Source organism: Schistocerca cancellata, chromosome 8 (assembly GCF_023864275.1).
Source record: "Schistocerca cancellata isolate TAMUIC-IGC-003103 chromosome 8, iqSchCanc2.1, whole genome shotgun sequence".
Taxonomy (NCBI): domain Eukaryota; kingdom Metazoa; phylum Arthropoda; class Insecta; order Orthoptera; family Acrididae; genus Schistocerca; species Schistocerca cancellata.
In genome coordinates, this window is record NC_064633.1 from 82,686,027 (window position 1) to 82,711,182 (window position 25,156).

At 43.5% G+C, this 25,156-nt stretch overlaps 1 protein-coding gene across 1 annotated transcript in view; it reads left to right on the top strand.

Annotated features, from left to right (window-relative positions):
• LOC126095126 (myrosinase 1-like) overlaps positions 1–24,833 on the top strand; it is a 242,830-nt gene extending 217,997 nt beyond the window's left edge. Inside the window, exons 13-14 of the mRNA XM_049909834.1 lie at positions 18,788–18,919; positions 24,523–24,833. Of these exons, the coding sequence (XP_049765791.1) occupies positions 18,788–18,919; positions 24,523–24,572 (182 nt within the window). The 3' untranslated portion in view covers positions 24,573–24,833. The remainder of the gene's footprint in view (positions 1–18,787; positions 18,920–24,522) is intronic.
• The last annotated feature ends 323 nt before the right edge of the window (positions 24,834–25,156 follow it).

Consider the following 25,156-nt stretch of genomic DNA (forward strand, 5'->3'; position numbering starts at 1 on the left):
GTAGAGGGGTCCTACTTAGCCTCCTCTCCCCAACATATACATTAACCAGTTTTTCCAATGTTTTGAGGATGAAGGAGGACAGAGTTATTGGTCTCATATCCTTAGCCTTGGTATGATCAGTTCTCCCTAGCTTTGGAATGAAGACAACCTTCACTGCCCTCCAAGCATTGGGAATGATTCCTACTGCTAGGCTAACCCTGAATAACCTGCATAGGACTCTTATGAGCTACTCTCCTGCCTGTTTCAAGAGAGCTGGAAAAATTCAATCTGGGCCAGGTGACTTGAACGGTTGGAATGTTCCCACCCACTGGATTTTATTAAAGTTCACACACTCCTTGGCCGATTCCCAGTCCTCTCTTTGAGTGCCTGAGAACCTTTGTCTCTCCGGAATCACATTCTGGACTGTATTGTCTAGCAGAGCATATTGAGGAAAGTGAGTTTTAAGGAGCAGTTCCAGTGTCTCATGTGCTGTCTTTGTATATTCCCCATCCTCCATCCTCAACGTACCTCCTGGATTTGTTGGTACTCTGTTGAGAATGGCTTGTTCAGCTGTGCTCTCCACTTCCTCACGCAATGCCTTCCAGGATTCCTTCTTTGTTTGTCTGACTGCAAGATTGTAGTTGACAAGGGCCTCACGATATTTAGCCCATTGTCCTTTACGTCTTGCAATATTAAACAGTGTTCGTACCAGTTTTCTTTGCATTTGTAAGTTGTTATTCCACCAAGGCACACTCCTAATTGTGCACTTCTTGGTGATTGTGCAGTTGTCCTGATATGAGGTCATTATGGCAGAGGTAAAAGCCTCTGCTACTTCCTCAAATTCTACTGGATTCCCTATTGGGGTTTTAATTTCCGATAAGCCTAAATCAAGGTCCCTCCTATATGTCTCCCAGTCTGTTTTCCTGGTATTCCTATAGGTCATGGTCCTTCTGATTCCCATTTCAACCTTGAATTTAATGTACATGTGGTCTGATGGGGATGGCTCCAGCACCACATGCCATTGTTTGACATAGCTGCCCATCATCATGGAACTAAAGGTTATGTCAATTACTTCTTCCCATCTGCTGTTCCTATTCAGGAGCGCTAAGTTGTTAGCTAAAAGGAATTCAAGAAGGTACTCATCTCTACTGCTGGTGTCCTTGCTGCCCCACACTAGGTTGTGGGCATTGGCGCCGTATCCCACCAGCAGTTGGTCACTAGCCGATGGCAAGTGTCTACCAGTCTCCTCACCTCCAAGGGAGGAAGAGAGCTGTCTTCGTAAGGGAGGTATGCTGAGACCAAAACAATTTCCCTCGTGATACCTCTCATTGCTGCATTTTAATGGTCACTGAGTCCCTGGAGCAGAAATCCTTCATTGGCATGAAAGACATTCCATTTCTTACATAGATGCATGTTCTGGAGTTTCTTAGATTTCTAGCATAAATCAACTTACCTCCAGTGCCACCAAGGCCCGGTACACCCCCCTTTATATAAATAGGGTTCTTGTATCTGGGCCGCGTCCACTTCCTGCCTCCCCAGGCAACGGCAGAGGCCCCTTTACGGTGCTGAAAATTAATCTGCAGCACATCCAGTCTCTGTCTTGTCGCCATCTTTGAGGTCTTTGAGAACCTACGAGAACCCTAAAACAGTTTCAGGTCCCACTCCCACATCGCCTTCAGGGATTTCTCTGCGACCTCCACTATCAGGGTTTGTGCTTCTGGTGCAATCTTCTGGTTGATCACTCTCCAATCTTCTGTCAAGACGTTTGGATTCTGGGCCCCTATTTTCCTGAACAGTGTCTTAGGAGAGACTTCCTTAAGGATCTTTGGTACTTGCAGCATTAAGAAGCTCCGCTACCATCTTAACCAGCAGCTTCGCATGTTCCCACGGGGATATCAGGGCACCTGGTCCCTGAGCCATTCCACCGTGTGCACCCACTCACAGGCAAAAATGATGGCACTACAGCCTAGATAGACCCCCTACGAGTTGGGTCCTGGGCCAGCGTATCCCCCCCCCCCCAAATCTTTTCAAAGAGACCCAACTGTACCAACTCCTCCTGCTGCGGGGTGATGGCCACCAGTGGATAACCTTCCTGGATAACTGCCATCCTAAAAACCGAGACTGCAGTACTATAGGTGTGTATCCCTATTTCTTGCCTCAGTTATTTTCTGGACTCGCTAATCCAGGTAGGATGGAGTCTTTGATTCCTCCCTTATCCGCTTTCTACTTGTCTTTGACGTAATGGGGGTCTGCTTATCTCCTTCAACCTGAGACAGTTTCTTCCTGGGGGTCCAAGGTTCAAGTCCCGGTAATTCCCTCCACTTGTCTTTAGGAAGCCATTCTTTCCCTTCCTTTTTCCTTTGTTCCCTGATTAGTTTCCTCCTCTGGGCCCCAGACAAGCCCTTGATCTTAATCTGCTCTAACTTCTCAGTTACAGTTCCAACTTCTGGCTCAGGTCTAGACCCAGATTCAGCGGTGGGAATGCCGTCTATCAGTACTGACCCCGATGTTTGGTTATCTGAGATCTCCGTTTGCCCCTCAATTTGTTTTTCTATGTTTTCTTTAATCGTGTCCATATTGGTCTCACGAGATTTGGGGATCTACACGGTCCACACCAGGAATACCCCATGCAGTGTAAGGCTACTTACTCAGGGAGGTCGCCCAGTATCCCTGAGGCTCCATTTGCGACACATCATACATCACATCACATCATATATCATACACCCCTCGGCACGGATCGCATCACACCTTGGGTTGGGTCATGGAATTGGGTAGGACTAGGAGTGGACAGGGAAGATGGGACGTTGTGGGGCACTCTCAGTCTGATCCATCGGCTGAGGCCATTCCGGCAGTAGGTCCTCTACCTGCGGCACAGCCCTCAGCTTCACGCGGGTTCGCAAGCCTCTCCTCGCGCACAGACAGTGCTGCGTCCAGGTGGTGTCCCCCGGTGAGGAACAGCAGCTTTACTACTAACAAAGAAATTCCAATTTTTTTCCTCCAAAGAAGTGGTAGAAAAATTAGCACGTGCTTCGATAGCGAATAGTACAAGGATATTGAATATTCTTCAACAAACTGAACACGTCAACCCACTGACTCCAAAACGTTGTATTTTACACCAATCATACCACTGACAGAAAATATATCGCTCACAGAAAAAAAATGTAGCGGTGGTGTCGCTGCCGTATTGCTAGTTATTCTACGCATTCTACTGTCCCTGTTTACACATATCGCTAAAACTAATGTCGCACTACACTAATTTTGTTGCGCTCTATCGAATGTGCTGCTAAAATCTCGCTTTAAAAATGATTTTGTTTTAACTGGAACCAGACCAAAGCTTTCCGTTCACAATGGTCCTCATATGAAAGATGTGATGAGCAGGATTTGTTTGAAATGTTTGGGCTGACTCCAGCTACACATTGAAAAATCTGTATTTCCAATACCTGCAAAACAACGGAGAAAATAGGGTGACGACTCTGAGGCGGGACACCCTATACGTAATCTCAAAGCTTCTGTACCAGTGATAGACTTCTGTACGACTGCTTTGGAACGAGTTCGTAAGGTCGGTTTATTGAGATAACTATAGGAAAGTGTAACTTATTTGTATGGAAGACATCGTACATAACACTTATACGCCTTGAGTACTGCTCGAATGTTCGGAACCGCCACTGGACTGGTTTAAAGGAAGACAACGAAGCAATTCGGAGGATTTACTGCCGGTAGTTTCGATAAAGAAGCGAATATTATGTAAATGCTCCATAAACTGAAATGGGAATCCCGGGAAAGAAGAAGACGTTATTCTCGGGGAACACTATTGAGACAGTTGAGAGAATTGGCATTTGAAACAGGCTGCACTTCGATCTTAGCGACAGCACCGTATACCTCGCTTAAGAGCAGCAAAGGCTATATAAGAAATATCTGGGCTGACACAGAAGAATATAGGCAATTGTTTTTCCCCCTTTCATTTTTTTCAGACTTCTGACTGGTTTGAGGCGACCCGCCGCGATTTCCTCACCTGAACCAAATTTTTAATCTCAGAGTAGCACTTGAAATCTACTACCTCAATTGTTTGCTGGACGTGATTCGACCTCTGTTTTCCCCTACAGTTTTTTCCCCTTTACTTCGCACTAGTATCATGGAAGTTATTCCCTGATGTACTAACAGATGTCCTATCATCCCGTCCCTCCTTCTCGTCAGTGTTTTCCATACATTCCTTTCCTCGCAAATTCTGCGGAGGACCTCCTCATCCTCATTCCTTAGCTTATCAGTCCATCTTATTTTTTAACATTAGTCTGTAGGTCCACATCTCAAATGCTCCGTTTCTCTTCTGTTTTGATTTTATCACAGTCCGTGTTTTACTAGCATACGATGCTGTGCTCAAAACGTATATTCTCGGAAATTTGTTCCTCCAATTAATGTCTATGTTTCGTACTAGTAGATTTGTCTTGGGAAAGGAACGCCCTTTTTCCCATTGCTAGTTTGCTTTTATGTCCTTCCTCGGTCCATCATAGATTATTTTGCTATCTATGTATCAGAATTCCTTAACTTTGTGAGTTTCTCGCTGTTCTCATTTCTGATACTTCTCATTAGTTCTACATTTCATCGAGCAACTCGCAATCCATATTCTTAACTCATTTGACTGTTCATTCCATTCAACACATCCTATAATTCTTCTTCGCTTTCAATGAGGATAGCAATGTCCTTTCACTTTTAATTTTAATTCCACTCTTTCTTTTATTGCCGTCATTACTTCTTCCATGTATGGATTGAACAGCAGGGACGTAAGACTACATGCTTGTCTTACACCCTTTTTAATCCGAGCGTTCTTTGTCTCCCAGTCTTATTGTTCCCTCTTGGTTCTTGTACATATTGTTAATTACCCGTCTTTACCTATAGCTTACCCCTACCTTTGTCAGAATTTTAAAAATTCGCATTATTACACACTGTAGAACGTTTTTGCCGGGTCTTTCTTCCGAAAGTCTGAAGGTACACACCAAGTTGAATAGTCGTTGTGTTGCCACTTCCCGCAATGATTTCAGAAATTGCGATGGAATGTTATCTCTCCCTTCTGCCTCATTTCATCTTAAGTCATCCAAATCTCTTTTTGAATTCTACTACAGGATCCCCTGTCTCCTCCCTACTGACTCCTGTTTCTTCTTCTGTCACGTCATCAGGGAGGTTTTCCCCCACACAGAGGCCTTCAGTGTTCTCTTTCCATCTATCTGCTGCCTCCTCTGTTTTTAACAGTGGAATTCCCATTGCAGTTTTAATGTTACCCCCCCCCCCTTGCTTTTAATTTCACCGAAGGTTGTTTTGACTTTTTTTATATGCTGAGACAATCCTACCAACAATCATTTCATTTTCGATTTCGTCACATTTTTCCCGTAGCCATTTTGCCATAGCTTCCCTGTACTTCCTATTTATTTAATCCCTAAGTGACTTGTATTTCCGAATTTACCTGAACAATTTTGTACTTTCTTGTTTTGTCGATTAACTAAAGTATTTCTTCCTTCGCAGTTACCTTCCTTCTAACTATGATTTTCTTCCACGTTTCCATGATTGCCCTTTTTAGAGCTGTTCACGGCTCTTCACATGAGCTGCCTTCTGAGCTACCCATTATCGCAGGGAACTTCAAACATACATCGTCACTCGTTAGTGATTCTGTATCCCACTAATTGGCCCATTGATTCTTCCTGACTAGTCTCTTGACCTTCAGCCTATTCTTCATCACTATTAAATTGGGATCTGAGTCTATATCTGTCCCTGACTAAGACTTGCAATCAAATATCTGATTTCGGAATCTCTGCCGTACCGTGATGTAATCTAACTGGAGTCTTCCAGTATCTCCCGGTCTTTTCCAAGTATACCTTCTCCCATAGCTCCATTAGTGAGTGGAACACGAACAGATTTTAAATGACAGTAGTGGCAGAAGTTCCGTCTTCATTACTATATCTAAGTAATGAGTCCTTTCTACATTAACTGACATTTTTTCGTAATGGCAATAGTGTTTTCTTTTTTAACTATGCTCTGTCTTTTGACTGGAATACAAAGCAGTCTTAATGCCTGGAGTAGAAGTCTGGATACTTTGTATCAAGTAGTTATACTCCAGAATGAGACTTTCACTCTGCAGCGGAGTGTGCGCTGATATGAAACTTCCTCGCAGATTAAAACTGTGTGCCCGACCGTGACTCGAACTCGGGACCTTTGCCTTTCGCGGGCAAGTGCTCTACCAACTGAGCTACCGAAGCACGACTCACGCCCGGTACTCACAGCTTTACTTCTGCCAGTACCTCGTCTCCTACCTTCCAAACTTTACAGAAGCTCTCCTGCGAACCTTGCAGAACTAGCACTCCTGAAAGAAAGGATATTGCGGAGACATGGCTTAGCCACAGCCTGGGGGATGTTTCAGGAGTGCTAGTTCTGCAAGGTTCGCAGGAGAGCTTCTGTAAAGTTTGGAAGGTAGGAGACGAGGTACTGGCAGAAGTAAAGCTGTGAGTACCGGGCGTGAGTCGTGCTTCGGTAGCTCAGTTGGTAGAGCACTTGCCCGCGAAAGGCAAAGGTCCCGAGTTCGAGTCACGGTCGGGCACACAGTTTTAATCTGCCAGGAAGTTTCATATCAGCGCACACTCCGCTGCAGAGTGAAAATCTCATTCTGGAAACATCCCCCAGGCTGTGGCTAAGCCATGTCTCCGCAATATCCTTTCTTTCAGGAGTGCTAGTTCTGCAAGGTTCGCAGGAGAGCTTCTGTAAAGTTTGGAAGGTAGGAGACGAGGTACTGGCAGAAGTAAAGCTGTGAGTACCGGGCGTGAGTCGTGCTTCGGTAGCTCAGTTGGTAGAGCACTTGCCCGCGAAAGGCAAAGGTCCCGAGTTCGAGTCACGGTCGGGCACACAGTTTTAATCTGCCAGGAAGTTTCATATCAGCGCACACTCCGCTGCAGAGTGAAAATCTCATTCTGGAAACATCCCCCAGGCTGTGGCTAAGCCATGTCTCCGCAATATCCTTTCTTTCAGGAGTGCTAGTTCTGCAAGGTTCGCAGGAGAGCTTCTGTAAAGTTTGGAAGGTAGGAGACGAGGTACTGGCAGAAGTAAAGCTGTGAGTACCGGGCGTGAGTCGTGCTTCGGTAGCTCAGTTGGTAGAGCACTTGCCCGCGAAAGGCAAAGGTCCCGAGTTCGAGTCACGGTCGGGCACACAGTTTTAATCTGCCAGGAAGTTTCATATCAGCGCACACTCCGTTGCAGAGTGAAAATCTCATTCTGGAAACATCCCCCAGGCTGTGGCTAAGCCATGTCTCCGCAATATCCTTTCTTTCAGGAGTGCTAGTTCTGCAAGGTTCGCAGGAGAGCTTCTGTAAAGTTTGGAAGGTAGGAGACGAGGTACTGGCAGAAGTAAAGCTGTGAGTACCGGGCGTGAGTCGTGCTTCGGTAGCTCAGTTGGTAGAGCACTTGCCCGCGAAAGGCAAAGGTCCCGAGTTCGAGTCACGATCGCGCACATAGTTTTAATCTGCCAGGAAGTTTCATATCAGCGCACACTCCGCTGCAGAGTGAAAATCTCATTCTGGAAACATTCCCCAGGCTGTGGCTAAGCCATGTCTCCGCAATATCCTTTCTTTCAGGAGTGCTAGTTCTGCAAGGTTCGCAGGAGATCTTCTGTAAAGTTTGGAAGGTAGGAGACGAGGTACTGGCAGAAGTAAAGCTGTGAGTACCGGGCGTGAGTCGTGTTTCGGTAGCTCAGTTGGTAGAGCACTTGCCCGCGAAAGGCAAAGGTCCCGAGTTCGAGTCACGGTCGGGCACACAGTTTTAATCTGCCAGGAAGTTTCATATCAGCGCACACTCCGCTGCAGAGTGAAAATCTCATTCTGGAAACATCCCCCAGGCTGTGGCTAAGCCATGTCTCCGCAATATCCTTTCTTTCAGGAGTGCTAGTTCTGCAAGGTTCGCAGGAGAGCTTCTGTAAAGTTTGGAAGGTAGGAGACGAGGTACTGGCAGAAGTAAAGCTGTGAGTACCGGGCGTGAGTCGTGCTTCGGTAGCTCAGTTGGTAGAGCACTTGCCCGCGAAAGGCAAAGGTCCCGAGTTCGAGTCACGGTCGGGCACACAGTTTTAATCTGCCAGGAAGTTTCATATTAGCGCACACTCCGCTGCAGAGTGTAAATCTCATTCTGGAAACATCCCCCAGGCTGTGGCTAAGCCATGTCTCCGCAATATCCTTTCTTTCAGGAGTGCTAGTTCTGCAAGGTTCGCAGGAGAGCTTCTGTAAAGTTTGGAAGGTAGGAGACGAGGTACTGGCAGAAGTAAAGCTGTGAGTACCGGGTGTGAGTCGTGCTTCGGTAGCTCAGTTGGTAGAGCACTTGCCCGCGAAAGGCAAAGGTCCCGAGTTCGAGTCACGGTCGGGCACACAGTTTTAATCTGCCAGGAAGTTTCATATCAGCGCACACTCCGCTGCAGAGTGAAAATCTCATTCTGGAAACATCCCCCAGGCTGTGGCTAAGCCATGTCTCCGCAATATCCTTTCTTTCAGGGGTGCTAGTTCTGCAAGGTTCGCAGGAGAGCTTCTGTAAAGTTTGGAAGGTAGGAGACGAGGTACTGGCAGAAGTAAAGCTGTGAGTACCGGGCGTGAGTCGTGCTTCGGTAGCTCAGTTGGTAGAGCACTTGCCCGCGAAAGGCAATGGTCCCGAGTGCGAGTCACGGTCGGGCACACAGTTTTAATCTGCCAGGAAGTTTCATAATAGCGCACACTCCGCTGCAGAGTGAAAATCTCATTCTGGAAACATCCCCCAGGCTGTGGCTAAGCCATGTCTCCGCAATATCCTTTCTTTCAGGAGTGCTAGTTCTGCAAGGTTCGCAGGAGAGCTTCTGTAAAGTTCGGAAGGTAGGAGACGAGGTACTGGCAGAAGAAAAGCTGTGAGTACCGGGCGTGAGTCGTGCTTCGGTAGCTCAGTTGGTAGAGCACTTGCCCGCGAAAGGCAAAGGTCCCGAGTTCGAGTCACGGTCGGGCACACAGTTTTAATCTGCCAGGAAGTTTCAAGTAGTTATACTCTTGACGGGATGGAGGAAATGTATGATATGCATTCAGTTTCACTTGGTACTCAACTTTAAGGGCTGGGTGGGTGGTGTGATGTGCTAATATCTAAGCCTGTACTTTGCTCTACTTAATTACTATGTGTGTTCCGTGTTTTGATGTCACTGTTAATAAATGTTGATTGAAGGGCTATAGCAACAGTCTAATTTAGGGCCGCTCTATCGAATGACCACGTAAAATGATTCTGCTCGTAGAGTAAAACAGTGCAGCAGTTTCCGCCACGTTACAGGCGCGATAAGCAGCACGTGTCTGAGCTGCCTGCAGCTACAAATTGCGAGTATACACTGATGAGTCAGAACGTTACGACCACTGTGCGCCGCGACGTTGGATGCCGCCTGGTGGCGCTTCGGGCACGTGATGCGGTAGCAAAAGTATGCAAGCGGAGCAGACGCGGACGGCGGATCACGGTAGCGAAGATATAGGCTGCAAACGAGGAAATCCTTTGACTTTGAAAAAAGAGAAGATCAGTATTACGTAGAGCCTGTAAGCGAGTATCTCGAAAATGGCGAAGGTGGTAGGATGTTCACGTGCTGCTCTCCTGAGCACACGCGGGTGGGACAGTGAAACTACGCGTAGTCGCTGAATGGTTGGACGTCCACGACTCTTCACAGAACCTGGGGTTCGGAGGCCTGAATGGTCTGTAAAGTAGGGCAGATGGTGGCCTGTGGTATCTCTGCCGAAAGAGCACGATGCTGATGCACGCACAAGTGTTTTGGAGCTCACAGTTCATCGTACATTGTTGAACATGAAGCTCAGGAGCAGATCGTGACTACACCTTCACATGTTGACCCAATGACATCGTTAATTACGACTGCAGTGGGCACGGCCCATCGGGAAACGACCGTCGATCAATGGAAACGTGTCGGCTCTTTGGCTGAATCACATTTTTGCTACACCAGGTCGATGGTCGTCTGGTCGCCTCCACAAACTGCCATCGAGGTGAACGGCAGCTCGAAACGTGCGTCGCGCGACGGACTCAGGCTGATAGCAACGGTATTATACTATGGGAGACATTCTGCTGCGCTTGCATGGGACCTGTAGTATTAATCGAAGACACGCAGACAGGTGCTAGCACGTGTGTTCCTTCATTCTTCATGTGTTGCCCGATAGCGATATCATGTTTCCGCAGTATAATTCTCTGTGTGTCTGAGAAAGAACTGTACGGTAATGGTTCGAGAAGCAGTATAGTGAACTGACGTTGATGTCTCGGCGACCAAATTCACTTGATGTAAATGCTATGGAATCCCTCTATGTCACTGCTGGGCGCCATCATCGCGTACGCAAATCAGCGGCCCGTTATTTACGCTTATTACATGGTATGTATGTAGACAGCTAATGCCACATACCTCCACATGCCTACAACAAACTGGCGGATTGCTGATGCGCAGAATCAGTAAGGTATTTCGTTCCAAAGACCGCCAAACAAGCTATTAAGCAGGTGGTCAAAATGTTTTTCGGCTCATCAGTCTGTACTGAAAAACCTGAAGGCTACTTCATGAGAGCCATGCTATTTCTGTCTGTGCTGGATGTGTGCCGTCATTTTTAAGACAACTGCGGAGTCTGGAACAAGAATGACGAGACTGTAGGTGTAAAAGGCGGAGGGTAAGGAACCTGTTTCTTGCTGGCCCGGGAAGACGTTACTGTGTCCTGTATTGTTATCGGGACCAGAACACTGACCGTGGTGTGGTGTCGTCCACCTGCTGCCGGAGATGTAGCGTGTATGGCAGGCGCTCTCTGTGTATAACGGGCAGAAGCGTCGGTGGTGGCCTGGCTGTTTTCACACCCGGCACGCCAGATCAGCATGCTGAGTCGACAGCTGCCTCGCTATCGACACCGCGCGGTCGGTGCCGCCTGCATTGTGGTAGGTCGCGGCCAACGGCTGGAGAGCAGAGATGACGAGCGTCAGCAGGGTGTTCGGCCTCGAGACCTGCGCGATCAGGCAGCGATCCTCGGGTTGCGACGGTGGCGACTGCAGCAGCGGTCGTCTCTGGTCTCCTCCCAGCATTGTTAAATAAAAGTTCATTCGTCCCCTATGGTTGCGGTGATTGCTCGCACTGAACATTTAGCGATGTCGTGTGTATGTGTGTGTGTGTGTGTGTGTGTTTTCCTGGGTCTACTAGGTGCAGTCTTATGGAGACGTCATACATTAAAAATACAGGATAGGTATTCTGTTCCATAGCAGAAATTGTTTTCTCGGAACATGGTTGTATTTGTTAAAATACCATACGCCCAAGTTGTACATCGGTGTGTTTTGTTAAAGTAATGGGCTGGAGTAGTGATTAGACATTTGATGTCATATACGAGGGCAGTTCAATAAGTAATGCAACACATTTTTTTTTCGGCCAATTTTTGTTGAAAAAACCGGAAATTTCTTGTGGAATATTTTCAAACATTCCCGCTTCATCTCGTATAGTTTCATTGACTTCCGACAGGTGGCAGCGCTGTACGGAGCTGTTAAAATGGCGTCTGTAACGGATGTGCGTCGCAAACAACGGGCAGTGATCGAGTTTCTTTTGGCGGAAAACCAGGGCATCTCAGATATTCATAGGCGCTTGCAGAATGTCTACGGTGATCTGGCAGTGGACAAAAGCACGGTGAGTCGTTGGGCAAAGCGTGTGTCATCATCGCCGCAAGGTCAAGCAAGACTGTCTGATCTCCCGCGTGCGGGCCGGCCGTGCACAGCTGTGACTCCTGCAATGGCGGAGCGTGCGAACAACTCGTTAAGAGATGATCGACGGATCACCCTCAAACAACTCAGTGCTCAACTTGACATCTCTGTTGGTAGTGCTGTCACAATTGTTCACCAGTTGGGATATTCAAAGGTTTGTTCCCGCTGGGTCCCTCGTTGTCTAACCGAACACCATAAAGAGCAAAGGAGAACCATCTGTGCGGAATTGCTTGCTCGTCATGTGGCTGAGGGTGACAATTTCTTGTCAAAGATTGTTACAGGCGATGAAACATGGGTTCATCACTTCGAACCTGAAACAAAACGGCAATCAATGGAGTGGCGCCACACCCACTCCCCTACCAAGAAAAAGTTTAAAGCCATACCCTCAGCCGGTAAAGTCACGGTTACAGTCTTCTGGGACGCTGAAGGGGTTATTCTGTTCAATGTCCTTCCCCATGGTCAGCCGATCAACTCTGAAGTGTATTGTGCTACTCTTCAGAAATTGAAGAAACGACTTCAGCGTGTTCGTAGGCACAAAAATCTGAACGAACTTCTTCTTCTTCATGACAACGCAAGACCTCACACAAGTCTTCGCACCCGAGAGGAGCTCACAAAACTTCAGTGGACTGTTCTTCCTCATGCACCCTACAGCCCCGATCTCGCAGCGTCGGATTTCCATATGTTTGGCCCAATGAAGGACGCAATCCGTGGGAGGCACTACGCGGATGATGAAGAAGTTATTGATGCAGTACGACGTTGGCTCCGACATCGACCAGTGGAATGGTACCGTGCAGGCATACAGGCTCTCATTTCAAGGTGGCGTAAGGCCGTAGCATTGAATGGAGATTACGTTGAAAAATAGTGTTGTGTAGCTAAAAGATTGGGGAATAACCTGGTGTATTTCAATGCTGAATAAAACAACCCCTGTTTCAGAAAAAAAAGTGTTGCATTACTTATTGAACTGCCCTCGTATTTACACATATCTTACACTGTAAGGATGAGTATTTGTAATGCCATTATTTTATAATAGTTAAGTCACATACTGTATGATCAAAGTGCAATACGTTGTATTTTATGCCGCTGTTTTCTACGTAGGATGACCTTGTTATATCCTCTCACTACAAAGTCTAGACCCAGAATGACAGAACTACAGTAATAATAGGGGATTTTGGGGGAGGGGGAGGACCTTGTTCTCATTGGCTCTGGAAGGCGAGGCACCTTGTTATCTCGAGTACAACTCTCGCACTGGTGGGTATCCTCACCACTTGGTACCAGTATCGGTACTGTGGTCCGGTGACCTTCAAACACGGCTGCCCGAGGTGCAGCTGCGGTCGTGGTGGACGCACGTCACGGGCCGCATCGCGTGGCTGGCCGCGATGCAGTGGAGGAGGGGGTTCCCGGAACCCACAATGCATCTCAGCGACCTTGATATAAGCATGCCTCTAAATCCAGAACTCACATTAGTTTGCGTCCCTTTAAAACACATCCCTTTAAATCATGGGATGGGCCTTTAAATCATGCGCCTTTAAATCCAAAAGTCTCACTGACCTACTATTTACATTATTATTGCAATTAATGTAGTAAAATATTTTATATTTTCACTGCTGTTATATCCATTGGCACCTGTGTCACTTTTTTTCCTATTTTGGTATAAGAGAGTCCTCGTCTCAGGTGCTTTCTTACAGAGTAGTGATTTGGTTATAATTTATTCGATTTGTTACCTCAATTATCTTTACTTATGTGAAAATAATTTTAAAACAGCGATAAACGAGTAACGTGCAATCATGGAAACAACTGTAATGGTGTGAAAATACTCTGATGTGGTGGCCGTCACTTTCCATACTGCTGTGTGTTACTGTTTATGTACAGTGCAGATATTTTCAGTGCAATAAAGATAGAAAGAGAAATGGGGATAAGGAATCAAACGAAATACAATGTTTTTAACGTGCAAACGGTGTCACTGGTCCCTTGTACCAAAATACTCAAAACGTATCCTCGGAGAACCTCCAGTCTTTTCAGTGGAGAGGCGGTTGGGCGATTATACAGCACGCAGTCCTGCCCTCTGCCTGCACATGCTTGCTGCTCTGTCCACTTCCAATAAACGTTACTTGACTTGGCAACTGCAATGACCTCGTGGCCGATTTTATGTGAAATAAAATCTTTCTTCATTTTATACTGTTCCACATCTTGTGACCCTCATGAAATACATTACCTGAAGAAGAAAAAATGTGGAACACCGAGAAAGGACAGAGGAAACGATGTGAAGCTTCGAGAGTAGATGATTTTATTTTAATGCTTACAAAATCGAGTCAGATTTAGGAAAAGCCCACTTATCACTATGGCGTTACACCTCATCTGGTCTAGATGCATGCACAGATTCGTTTGGGAAGGGGTTCCGCGAGGGGACTCCAAAGGGGGAGCTGACCACGATACGATAACATTCTACGAGTCGGGGCGTGGAATGTCGGAAGTTTGAACGTCGTAGGGAAGCTAGAAAATCTGAAAAGAGAAATGTAAAGGTTAAAGGTAGATGTAGTGGGGGTCAGTGAAGTGCAATGGTAAGAAGACAAGGATTTCTATCCAGATGAGTATAGGTTAATATGAACAGCAGTATAAAATGGTGGAGTAGGATTCATTACAAGTAGGAAGGCAGGGCAGAGAATGTGTTACTGTGAAGAAAAATTTTGTTTAGTATTTTACTTTCGGATTTATACAGAACTTCTTTCTTCCGTGGCAAACTGGTCCGCAACTTTCGAGACTGGCCTTCTATATTCTAGATAATGGCATAGGGACGCCGTCACACAAGTCCCATTGGAGACGTAGATGGTTCATAGAGACAAGAGCCATGTGTAGATGAGCTCTGTCCTGCGCTACGATAATGTGGCATGAGAGATAACACACACACGAGGGCGCAGGATGTCTGTACGTACTACCAGTTGTGACCTGTAGTCTAGTCAAAGGCTCCCTGCACCATGACGGTAGGCCTCTCTGAAACACTGGAGAAATGGGACCTCTGCCCAGATTGCAGCGATAGTCACCTATGGTGGTCATCCAGGGTAGTTGCACCATTGCTGTTGACCACTGGACACAGTACCATGCCATTAATCAGCAGTCCATGTTGCCCAGTAGCGTCACCACTCTGCTTGCAGCCACTGTTAGTGGCAACCTGTGCATGAGACGGTAGTTCTCTAGGCGTCTGCTGCTACTCTCTGGCCAATGGTGCAGGACGTGAAAGACTGTTACAAGGAATTCACTACTTATTCTCGAGTGGCAGGGTTACAATGTGCTTGGTGCAGAATGTCGGAATCCTCGCTTATGGCAGTCAGACGTGGTCTACCCGAAACATGACGACAAGTCTGCCTGCCCTCACGTTCCAACAAAACGCAACACCGGGCCACTGTCACATCCGAATGCCCCACAAATCTGCATTCGACCAGCTGGCCAAATGCAAATCCACACTGAGTTTCAGACTCTGTCAGGTGCTGATGACGCTGTCTCACACAACTGCGCAGCACCTATGTGTCCCTCACAGTGATCATTCAACATCTGAGGCTGCTCACGAGCCTTTTATACCCTAGGAGGAACGGTAACACTAAATACGAACATCACTCATGCACTGTGGTGGCCTTTCTGTCACGGAGAATTTCATCTCCAATCATTTACATACCAGCCGATGCGATGGTGCGTATGTGTATGAAGCTACGTTGACAGCCGACCATGTGTTCTGGGTGCTTCACTTTTTTTTTTGACAGGCAGTGTATATTTCGGCAAATTCGATATTCTAGTCATTTACTTATGAGATCACGCACTTCTTCGTCAACAGTTGTGTTTTTTTAGCAATTATTAGAATTCCTTCTGTCTGTTCACACTAAAATTTCATAATTGTACTTAATATTGATAGTTTTACAGTCCAAAATTTTGCCTATAAGAAAATATTGACGAACTTTAGTGATCGCGTTTGAATTATTCAGAGTTGGTGCTCAAAATAAGCATAAATAACTTTCATATTTTATCTTGTATTGGACTTAGCGTGACTTTTCGTCATACGGATTGCATTGAGATTGGGTTTTTTGAATGTCTTCTGTGCATGAAGAAACCAAGCCGTAAACTCAATAACCTATATTTCCCATCTGAAGTTTGTGTTTCCTGGTTTGTATCTTCCTTTTTGAGCACACATAGTATATTTGTATCGCACCTAGGATGAGAATATCTTTGTTAGGATCAGGGAGTAGATCAGTATCGTTTGTTACGTGCTAATATCAGCACAAGATCGTATTGTACCTACTTGTTGCATTTGTAGATCACTTTCATGCTAAAAAAGTAGTTTTGATGAGTGACATGTTTTTTATATAGTTTATGAACTGACCCTTCTAGCAAAAAAAACTTCCATCTATCATTTAATGCCAGTAATAGAGAATTTAAGAATCGCTAGAAAAGAAGAAAAATTGCTGCCAAACATGCATTCTTTTGTAACTTGACTGAGTTTTTATTAATTTTACTTTCTCATATTTGCTAGTATATTCTAGTTACAACACCTAGAACTGTATAAATAAATGTTGACAGTTGTCTGTTTTAGGAAATCACATTTGCCAAATAGCCAAAACAGTTACATTAATAGCATAATATGAAATCAGAAGCAACTGATTCTCCTGACCACAAAGGAACATAGCCGCTTTCCCATACAGCATATGCTTGCAAAAATCAACAATGCTATGTGGTTCCTACAGAATTACCAGTATTAGTACTCGCAGCAAGTTTGTGTTGTTAGTTGCATTTTTGTAACCTTTTACCGGATTGTAAACTTCAGCTTTATACCAATCTGTGGAAATCCTCCTCTATTCCGTCATCGACAGTATTGTAGTTGCACGTTCTGCCTTACTCTGGTGAAAGTGTCTACTTATTTAAGTACTAAATGTAGGCATTCCGCATATGAGAATTAAAAATATTTATTGTGATTTCAGTTTCAAGATTTAGTAATTTTCAGGCGAAGTGAAACGTTAAAACAAAGTCTACTGAGTTTAATAGTGACGTTATGGAACGTAGTTCCAAGTAGTCTGAATGCAAATGTATTGAGATTTTCACATTTCTATTGGTCTTTTGATCTCACTCTTTTGAAAACTGACGTGGCTTACAATCGTGTTGACCAATATTCCGCGGTACAGAAGATTATTTGGAGATTTAATAATGGGCTCAGAAATTCAGCTACGTTCCATAAATATGCGTAGCTACATTCTTCAGTGTCAGAAAAAATTTGTGTGTGAGCAGCATTATTAATCTGTACAAGGTGAGAGGCATCATTTTTCGAACTCAAATGATTTTTGACTCATTTTCCCTCACCTAAACTAATAGTGAGCGGTGGCTTGAATCGTTGCATATACGCGGGCGAGCAAATAATGCAAAATGATTAATAATTGCTGCTTGAATAACTAAAAAAATTGATTGGAAAGAGTAACAGAAAGAAACTGGAAGGTAATTTTTAAATCGGTACACATATCCTGGGTGAATTTCAACTGGTACTAATATCAACAGCCGCCCGCGGTGGCCGTGCGGTTCTAGGCACTGCAGTCCGGAACCGCGTGACCGCTACGGTCGCAGGCTCGAATCCTGCCTCGGGCGTGGATGTGTGTGATATTCTTAGGTTATTTAGGTTTAAGTAGTTCTACATTCTAGGGGACTAATGACCTAAGATGTTAAGTCCCATAGTGCTCAGAGCCATTTGATCCATTTTTGAACTAATATCAACAGACCTTCAATGTCAATACATTTATGATCATTATACAGATTTTTGAGTTACGTAATGTTTAACATTAGTTCTATTATGTGTAGTGCTGATTATGACAATGCAGATACAGGATCGCTCCCTCGCTGCTCGCGCAAATTCCTCTTGTCTGCTTCGAACCTCCTGATGCAGGATTCTCGGCGAGGGCGAAATGATGAACAGACGTGTGTGACTGATGTAAATACATTATCTTTGCCAGAAAACAACTCGTTACTTCACCTTTGGATATATATATATATATATATATATATATATATATATATATATATATATATATATATATATATATATAAAAGAACGAAGGAAGAAAGAAAAATAATAATAATATGATTCATCACAGGCTCTCGAAACAAAGACCAAAGCGATTCCTTAACTTCGCTGTTCATCGGAATACAGGATTCGCCTTTGATTTTTTTCTGAGTTATTTTTATGGCACCACGATAGTAAATTTGACAAGAATTTACAGAGTAAAATCACATTGACTGTGGAGATTTTTGTGCTGTTGCATCCGCTAGCATGGTTCGCCGCCTGGGGAATAACGTCGTTGTCTTTGGTAACCGGCGCCGTCGAAGCAAGAGGTATACGACGTTTACGCCCAGTGGTATGTTATTCACACGGCCACAACAACAACACTCAATTTCCTACACTGTATGTATTTTTTCTCTGTAAGATCTTATCAGATTTACAAAATATTAATGTCACTGAATTTTTCTGTTATCCCGTCGCAAGAATATATTAGTGTCATTTAAAATGCAAAAACGACGCCTGAACTGGGTGATTAGTTGAAATGGTTCAAACGGCTCTAAGCACTATGGGACCTAACATCTGAGGTCATCAGTCCCCTAGACTTAGAAGTACTTAAACCTAACTAACCTGAGGGCATCACACACATCCATGCCCGACAGCATTCGAACCTGCGACCGTAGCAGCAGCGCGGTTCCAGACTGAAGTGACTAGAACCGCTCGGCCACAACGATCGCCGGTGACTAGTGAGACAGCCATAAACGCCTTGCTCTTTCTTTCGTGATTCTATAATGCGAGTGAGAGAAGAATTGAAGTATCTCAAACTATTTAAAATTTATTGCAGGGGAGAAAATTCTATAGCACTCCCAAGCTTAGTAGGTTATTAAGATTAAGCCCGAAGTTTAGTCATGTACGGTTCGTAACTGTGCAAAGACCCTTGGCGTGCTGTGGGGTTCACCTGAACAACGTAACTGCAAATGTGTTTCCTATTGCCTGTCTTTGATGCCTCGAAGCTGAGTAATGGATTTTTTTGTGTTTTTGTAGGCTACGTCTCGCCGGATGAGCAGAAAAGTAAGTCTGTTCCAAGAAGTCATCGGAAGGTATCAGTTCCTCAGCAGGGACGAACAACACACCAGCGAACAAATGAAATGCGAGCCAGAAATCGGGGCCGACAGGGTAAGCGTGCAATTTTCAGCTTACAAAAAGTAGCTTTTGGTAATGTTTGTGTTATTTCATCATTTGATTTGGAAGGTACAAAATTTGTGGAATTGTAGATGTGTAAGCGACAATGCACTCCACAGGACTTCTTTTGGGAAAATTTCAGTCTGTTGAAGGCTAACTCAACACCTCAGGTTCTAAAGCTTTTCTAATTTTTCATGCGGCAAGGGTCTTACCACGCCTGATGTAGGAGTCTCTTCCAGTTCTTCCCGTCAAGTGCACTGTTTATCCATTCATCGTAGCTGCGTCCTCCCGGATGATTCGCCACCTAGTTCTGGATCTTCCCCCTTTCTCTCATTCCCTCTTTCGATCTAGGGGTAGCGTCTTTAATTAGTAATCAGAACGTGTTCGATCCCAGATTCGAACCTCGCTACCTATTAGATTTTTAACGGAAATCAACAATGGCGGCAGAAGACTTCTGGCATGAGAAGTCACCCATCATTCAGCGAACGACCTTGTCAAAGATGGCGCAGGAGCGCACAGAGATTCAGAGCGCTCACATGTCCTCTGGGAAACTGCCCCTAAAAGACAGAGAATCGGCGATGATCAAGGGCATGAGGATGCAAAAGGCAATAGAAACCACTTCATTAAGGACACATAATGTTTATCCGCAGGACATGTGTAATTTAAAAAGTGTTGTGACGATCTCTCCATCGGCAAAAGATTCCGGACTAGTTCCCCATTAGGTTCTCCGGGACGGGACTGCCAAGGGGGAGGTGACCATGTGAAAAAGATTGAATAATTAACGAAAGGGCACTATTCTACGAACTGTGGCGTGGAATATGAGAAGTTTGAACGTGATAGGGAAGCTAGAAAATCTCAAAAGGGAAATGTTAATTCTCAGTCTAGATGCAATGAGGTTCAGTGAAGTGAAATGCAAAAAGACAAGCATTTCTGGTCAGATGTGTATAGGGTAATATCTACAGCGGCAGAAAATGATATAACGGGAGTAACCAGACTACGATTCGTTATGAATAGGAAGGTAGTACAGAGTGTGTTTTACTGTGGACAGTCTACTGATAGAGTTGTTCTCATCAGGATCGACAGCAAATCAACACCGACAACGATAGTTCAGCTATACATGTCAAAGTCGCAAGCTGAATGTGAAGAGACAGAGAAAGTGTATGAGGAGGATAGTGAAGGGTAATGGGTACGCACAGGGTGATGAGTATCGAATAGTCACAGTGGACTGGAATGTGGTTGCAGTAGAAGGAGTAGAAGAAAGAGTTACGGGAGAATATGGACTTGGTACTAGGAATGAGAGAGGAGGGAGTTCTGCAAAAAAATTGAGCGAGTGATAGCGAATGCTCTGTTCAAGAATCACAACACCAGAGGGTATACTTGGAAGAGACAGAGAGATATGGGAAGATTTCAGTTGCATTACATCATGGTCAGGCAGAGATTCGAAATCAGATATTTGATTGTAAAGCGTACAAAGGAGCAGATATAGACTCAGATCACAATTTAGTAAAAATGAAGAGTAGGCTGAAATTTAAGGGACTAGTCAGGAAGAATTAATGCGCAAAGAAGAGGGATACCGAAGTACTAAGGAATGAAGAAGTATGCTTGAAGTTCTCTGAGGCTATAAATACTGACATAAGGAACCGCTCAATGGGCACTACAGTTGAAGAGGAATGGGCACCTCTAAAAACGGCAACCACAGAAGTAGGAAAGAAAAACATGCGTACAAAGAAGATAACTGCGAAGAAACCATGGGTAACAGAAGAAATATTTCAGTTGATAAATGAAAGAAGGAAATACAAAAATGTTCAAGGAAACCGAGGAATACAGGGACGGAAGAAGAAACAGGAGTCTATATAGGAGAGGCAGGTGATACCCAGTATTAGAATGAGAATTTAAAAGAGCTGTGGAAGACTTAAAATCAGATAGCGCAGAAGTGATAGATAACATTCCATCAGAAGTGCTTGGATTAAAAATAGTGTAAGACAGCACCTCAAAGAAGCAGTGACGGAAATTTAGAAAAAAGATTCAAGAATGGAATCAAAATTCAAGGTAAAGGATATAAATGATAAGATTCGCTGATGATATTCCTATCATCAGTGGAGGTGAAGAAGAATTACATGATCTGCTGCTTGACATACACATTCTAATGAGTACAGCATGTGGATAGAGAAATCGAAGGAAGACAAAAGTAATGAGAAGCAATAGAAATGAGAACAGTGAGAAAGTAAACACGACGATTGGTGGTGACTTAGGCAGGAAAATAACCCATGACGGACGGAGCAAGGAGGACGTAAAAATCAGACTAGCACTTGTGAAAATGGCAATCCTGGCCAAAACAAATCTACTAGTATCAAACGTAGTCCTTAATTTGAGGAAGAAATTTCTGAGAATGTACGTTTGGAGCACAGAATTGTATGGTAGTGAAACATTGACAATCGAAACATTTGAGATGTGGTGTTACAGACGAATGTCGAAAATTAGGTGGACTGATGAGCTAATAAATGAGGAGGTTCTCCGCAGAATCGATGAGTAAAAGAATATATGGGAAACACTGACAAGAGGAAAGAACAGAATGGTAGGACACAAGTTCAGACATCAGCTGTAGAGGGCAGAAACTGTAGAGGAGGACAGAGATTGGAATACATCCAGCAAATAATTGAGGACGTAGGTTGGAAGTGCTATTCCGAGATGAAGTAGTTGGCACAGGAGAAGAATTCGTGGCGGGACGCATCAAACCAGTCAGAAGACTGATGTGTAAAAAAAGAAAATGATATTCTGTATGGTCCATTCTCTTAGGTGACGAGCGCAGCTCAGCCTTTTCTTCTTTTGTGCTTCAACGACTTTGCAGTGTTTGTCCAACTCCTGTAGTTCATCATTTTATCTTATCCTGAATTCCATGTCTTTGTCGTCCATTCTAGAGCCAAAAACTTTGTTTAGAGTTTTCCTTTAGAAATTTAACAGCACTTTTTCATCTTTCTTTCTAAATACCAATGCTTTTTTTCGGCCTAATGTTACCTGTGTAATAGTTGGCTAATACATGCGACTTTATAAGGTATGTATCTGCTGTTTTCCTTTAGAAGCTGATACAACTAAAAATCGTTTTGTTATCTGATGCTAACATGCGTCTGGTTCTATATCTATTCTGTTGTATTTATTAAAAAGATTCCCTAAGTAACTGAAGCGATCAGCTGTCTTGAAATCCATCTACTATCAAAGATGCATCACTTCAGATTATTTTAGTTATGACCAATCAATCCGTCTTCATTCAGACGTAACTCCTTTTTGTCAGCGAATTTGTAATAATTTTGCATCATTCTGATTAATTATATTCTGGATCCACTTATTAAAGCAACATCATCTGCCTAGGCAAGTCGAGTTGGATCCCTTGTGGATCAGTGTTGGTAAATTCTCTGTAGGTGTACTGTAACACGACGTTAAATAAAATAGGTGAAATAGTTTTCCCTTGTCTCAGTCTAGTACAGACACTAAAATTTTCAATTTCTCCTACAGGTGTCTTTATATGACATATTTTTCGTCTATACGCATTTTAACTAATCTTTGGGTATTTCAGATTCGCTCGCTACGTTAAGAAGTATCTGTCGTCATAGGTCTTTTTGAAATCTATAATTGGTATGCGGACAGCTCAAATGAATTCCTTGCCCACCTGGCAATCGGATTTTGGTAGTTTTTTGTATTTAAGCTACGTGACGTTTAGAACCCTGATATCAGACTCCCAGAGTATCTCCACGCAACTCTCAAACAATCTCTAGTTAGAGCAGTGTGGTACGACACGAGGTCGTACCTAGGAATAAAGGCTACACAAAATAAAGCGAAGACTTTCACCACATTGTACGAAATGCCAACTAATTGAAACCTTGGCACATATTTTTACGAGAATCAGAGTTGAACATGGACCAGGAAAAATTTAGCAATTGTCAACAGAACCAATGAGAACGCCATGACAGTACAAAAAATCACAAAAACCGGATTGGAAACTATTCCCAGACGCGAAAAACAACAGTTACGTTTGGTTCATCGTAAGTTTTACCTACTACGTTCTATTAATGAAATGCCCATCACTCCAAGTATATATATATATAGTTCATCAAGGAACATCAAAGAATAAATGAAGATATAAGAAGTGGTACAATAACAAGAAGTGGTACAATAACTGCGTTGCCAACACAATTTAATGAAAATTAAAAATCTTCATTTTGGAAAAACTGCTGCAGTATCTTTTTATGTGTAACATTGTGGTACCCTATCATTTACAATATTTGTATGTGTATTCTATTATCATGTAATGAATCTGCATTTTTTTCAATATAAGTTTGAAAAAAAGAACTGGGTAGTGTCGGAGAATGATAGTTGAGTAATGAAGGGATCGCTGGTTCGAATCTCGCTGTAATCTTTTTTTTTTTCGTTTTATTGTTTTCGCTCAGTTCGGCTACCTAGATTATTTAAATACAAAATTCATAAAACACTTGCTAATTAACACATATCTTATCATCATTCCTTTTATGAAAAATCCACATTTTCTTCTTTCTAATTACATATCACACACAGTGCACATATTAACTCTTAATTAAAGATAGTTCGTAAAAGACTGTTAAGAGAGACTGTTTAATTTAAAACCATTTGAAATTTATTAACACTCTTTTATAAAATAACAACAATTCAGAATTTATATTTGCAATGAAAACTGGAATTTTGTGGGCCTTACGTAATGAGACACAAGAAGACATTCATTTTTCATAAAAAATGATGATTAGATGTGTATTAATTAGCATATATGCAATGAATTTTATTTGTAAGTGATGTATGTATTCGAACTGAACGGGAAAAAAGAAAAGGAAAGACCACAGATAGATTCGAACCAGCGATCCGTTCATTACTTGACTATCATTCCCCGATGCTACCAAGTTAATCACACAGCCCTTTGTGGACATTACCTTAACTTTAGTGAATTAAGTACCATGGAAATCTTAAAAATTTATTTTCTAGAGAATGTTCAAGAGCTGCTGTGAAATGCTTTGCCACATTTAATTTGAGTTCTAAAGTTCACTTACCATAAATATTAAAAAAAAATTGAAAAAATGAAATTGCTGGGTGATCTCCTTGTTTGAGTGCTAAATGATAACATTTAGTTTTATGTTGCTATCCACAGAGGAAGGTGGGAGATTAAACCGACTTTGACGCAAAATATGTATTTAATACATTTATTTATTGAGAGTAAAAGAAATCATTGGAAACACTACATCAAGCTTCCAGTGCCGTTTTAGATGCTTCGTACAGTCACATCCTAAAGAGTTAAAACTGTTCGTATTCCGCTTGAGAAAGAGTGACTTTAATATAAGTCCGAAGCGGCTACAGAGAGTCGGTGGTGGGAGCCAGAAATGGGTTTTCGTGGGTGGGATTCGAGCCGGTAATGGGAGCGGGTGCCCGAGTCGATGCCAGTTAGGGCTGAGGTTCAGGGGGAGGGTCTGACCGTGAGAGGTAAGAAAGGGAAACCAGGGCAAATAATCGTCACAGCATTTTTTTATTTGTCTTATGAACCATAGCTACATATCATCACACTCTCGTCTTTTCTGTTACAGGACATCAAGCTGCAGTTCGGAATTCTGGAACTCGATCACGGGCGTCTTAGCGTATTCTAAAAGGAGACTGCAGAAGAAGTTGCTTTGTTTCGACAGACGTATTTCATGTCTGTTACGTAACACTGTTTCAAGAACTGTAATCAAGACAGTTCCATCCTCACAAACCAGAACATGTAACGAATGTCCGTATGTTGTTAAAACTACTGTTTTCGAATTGAAACTATTTCAGAACGGCCTTCTGAACTCTGATGAGTACATAGTCACTATTTTCAAATTGTCTGGAAAATTAAAGCACCTCTTGCAACCTATAACTATACTTTTTATTACAATTTCGTACAATGCTGGATATAACATATGTTAACCAAAGTCAATTACTGCACGTCGTCCAATATAAACAAGTACACTGTCCGATTAGGTCTTATGCGCTGCCTGTAAGGTAATGGGATTAAAATAATTGCAGATATCATCGAGGTGAAGAAAGACAACGTTAAGTTACGGGCAGAAAAACGGTCGCCTCCAGTTAATGAAGCACCCTCTGCACTCTAATTGTTGATATCACTCGGCAAACTCACGACTGAGTACCGGTACTGTTATAGTGTCAAACTCCTTCCACATTTCAATAAAAACACGCGCC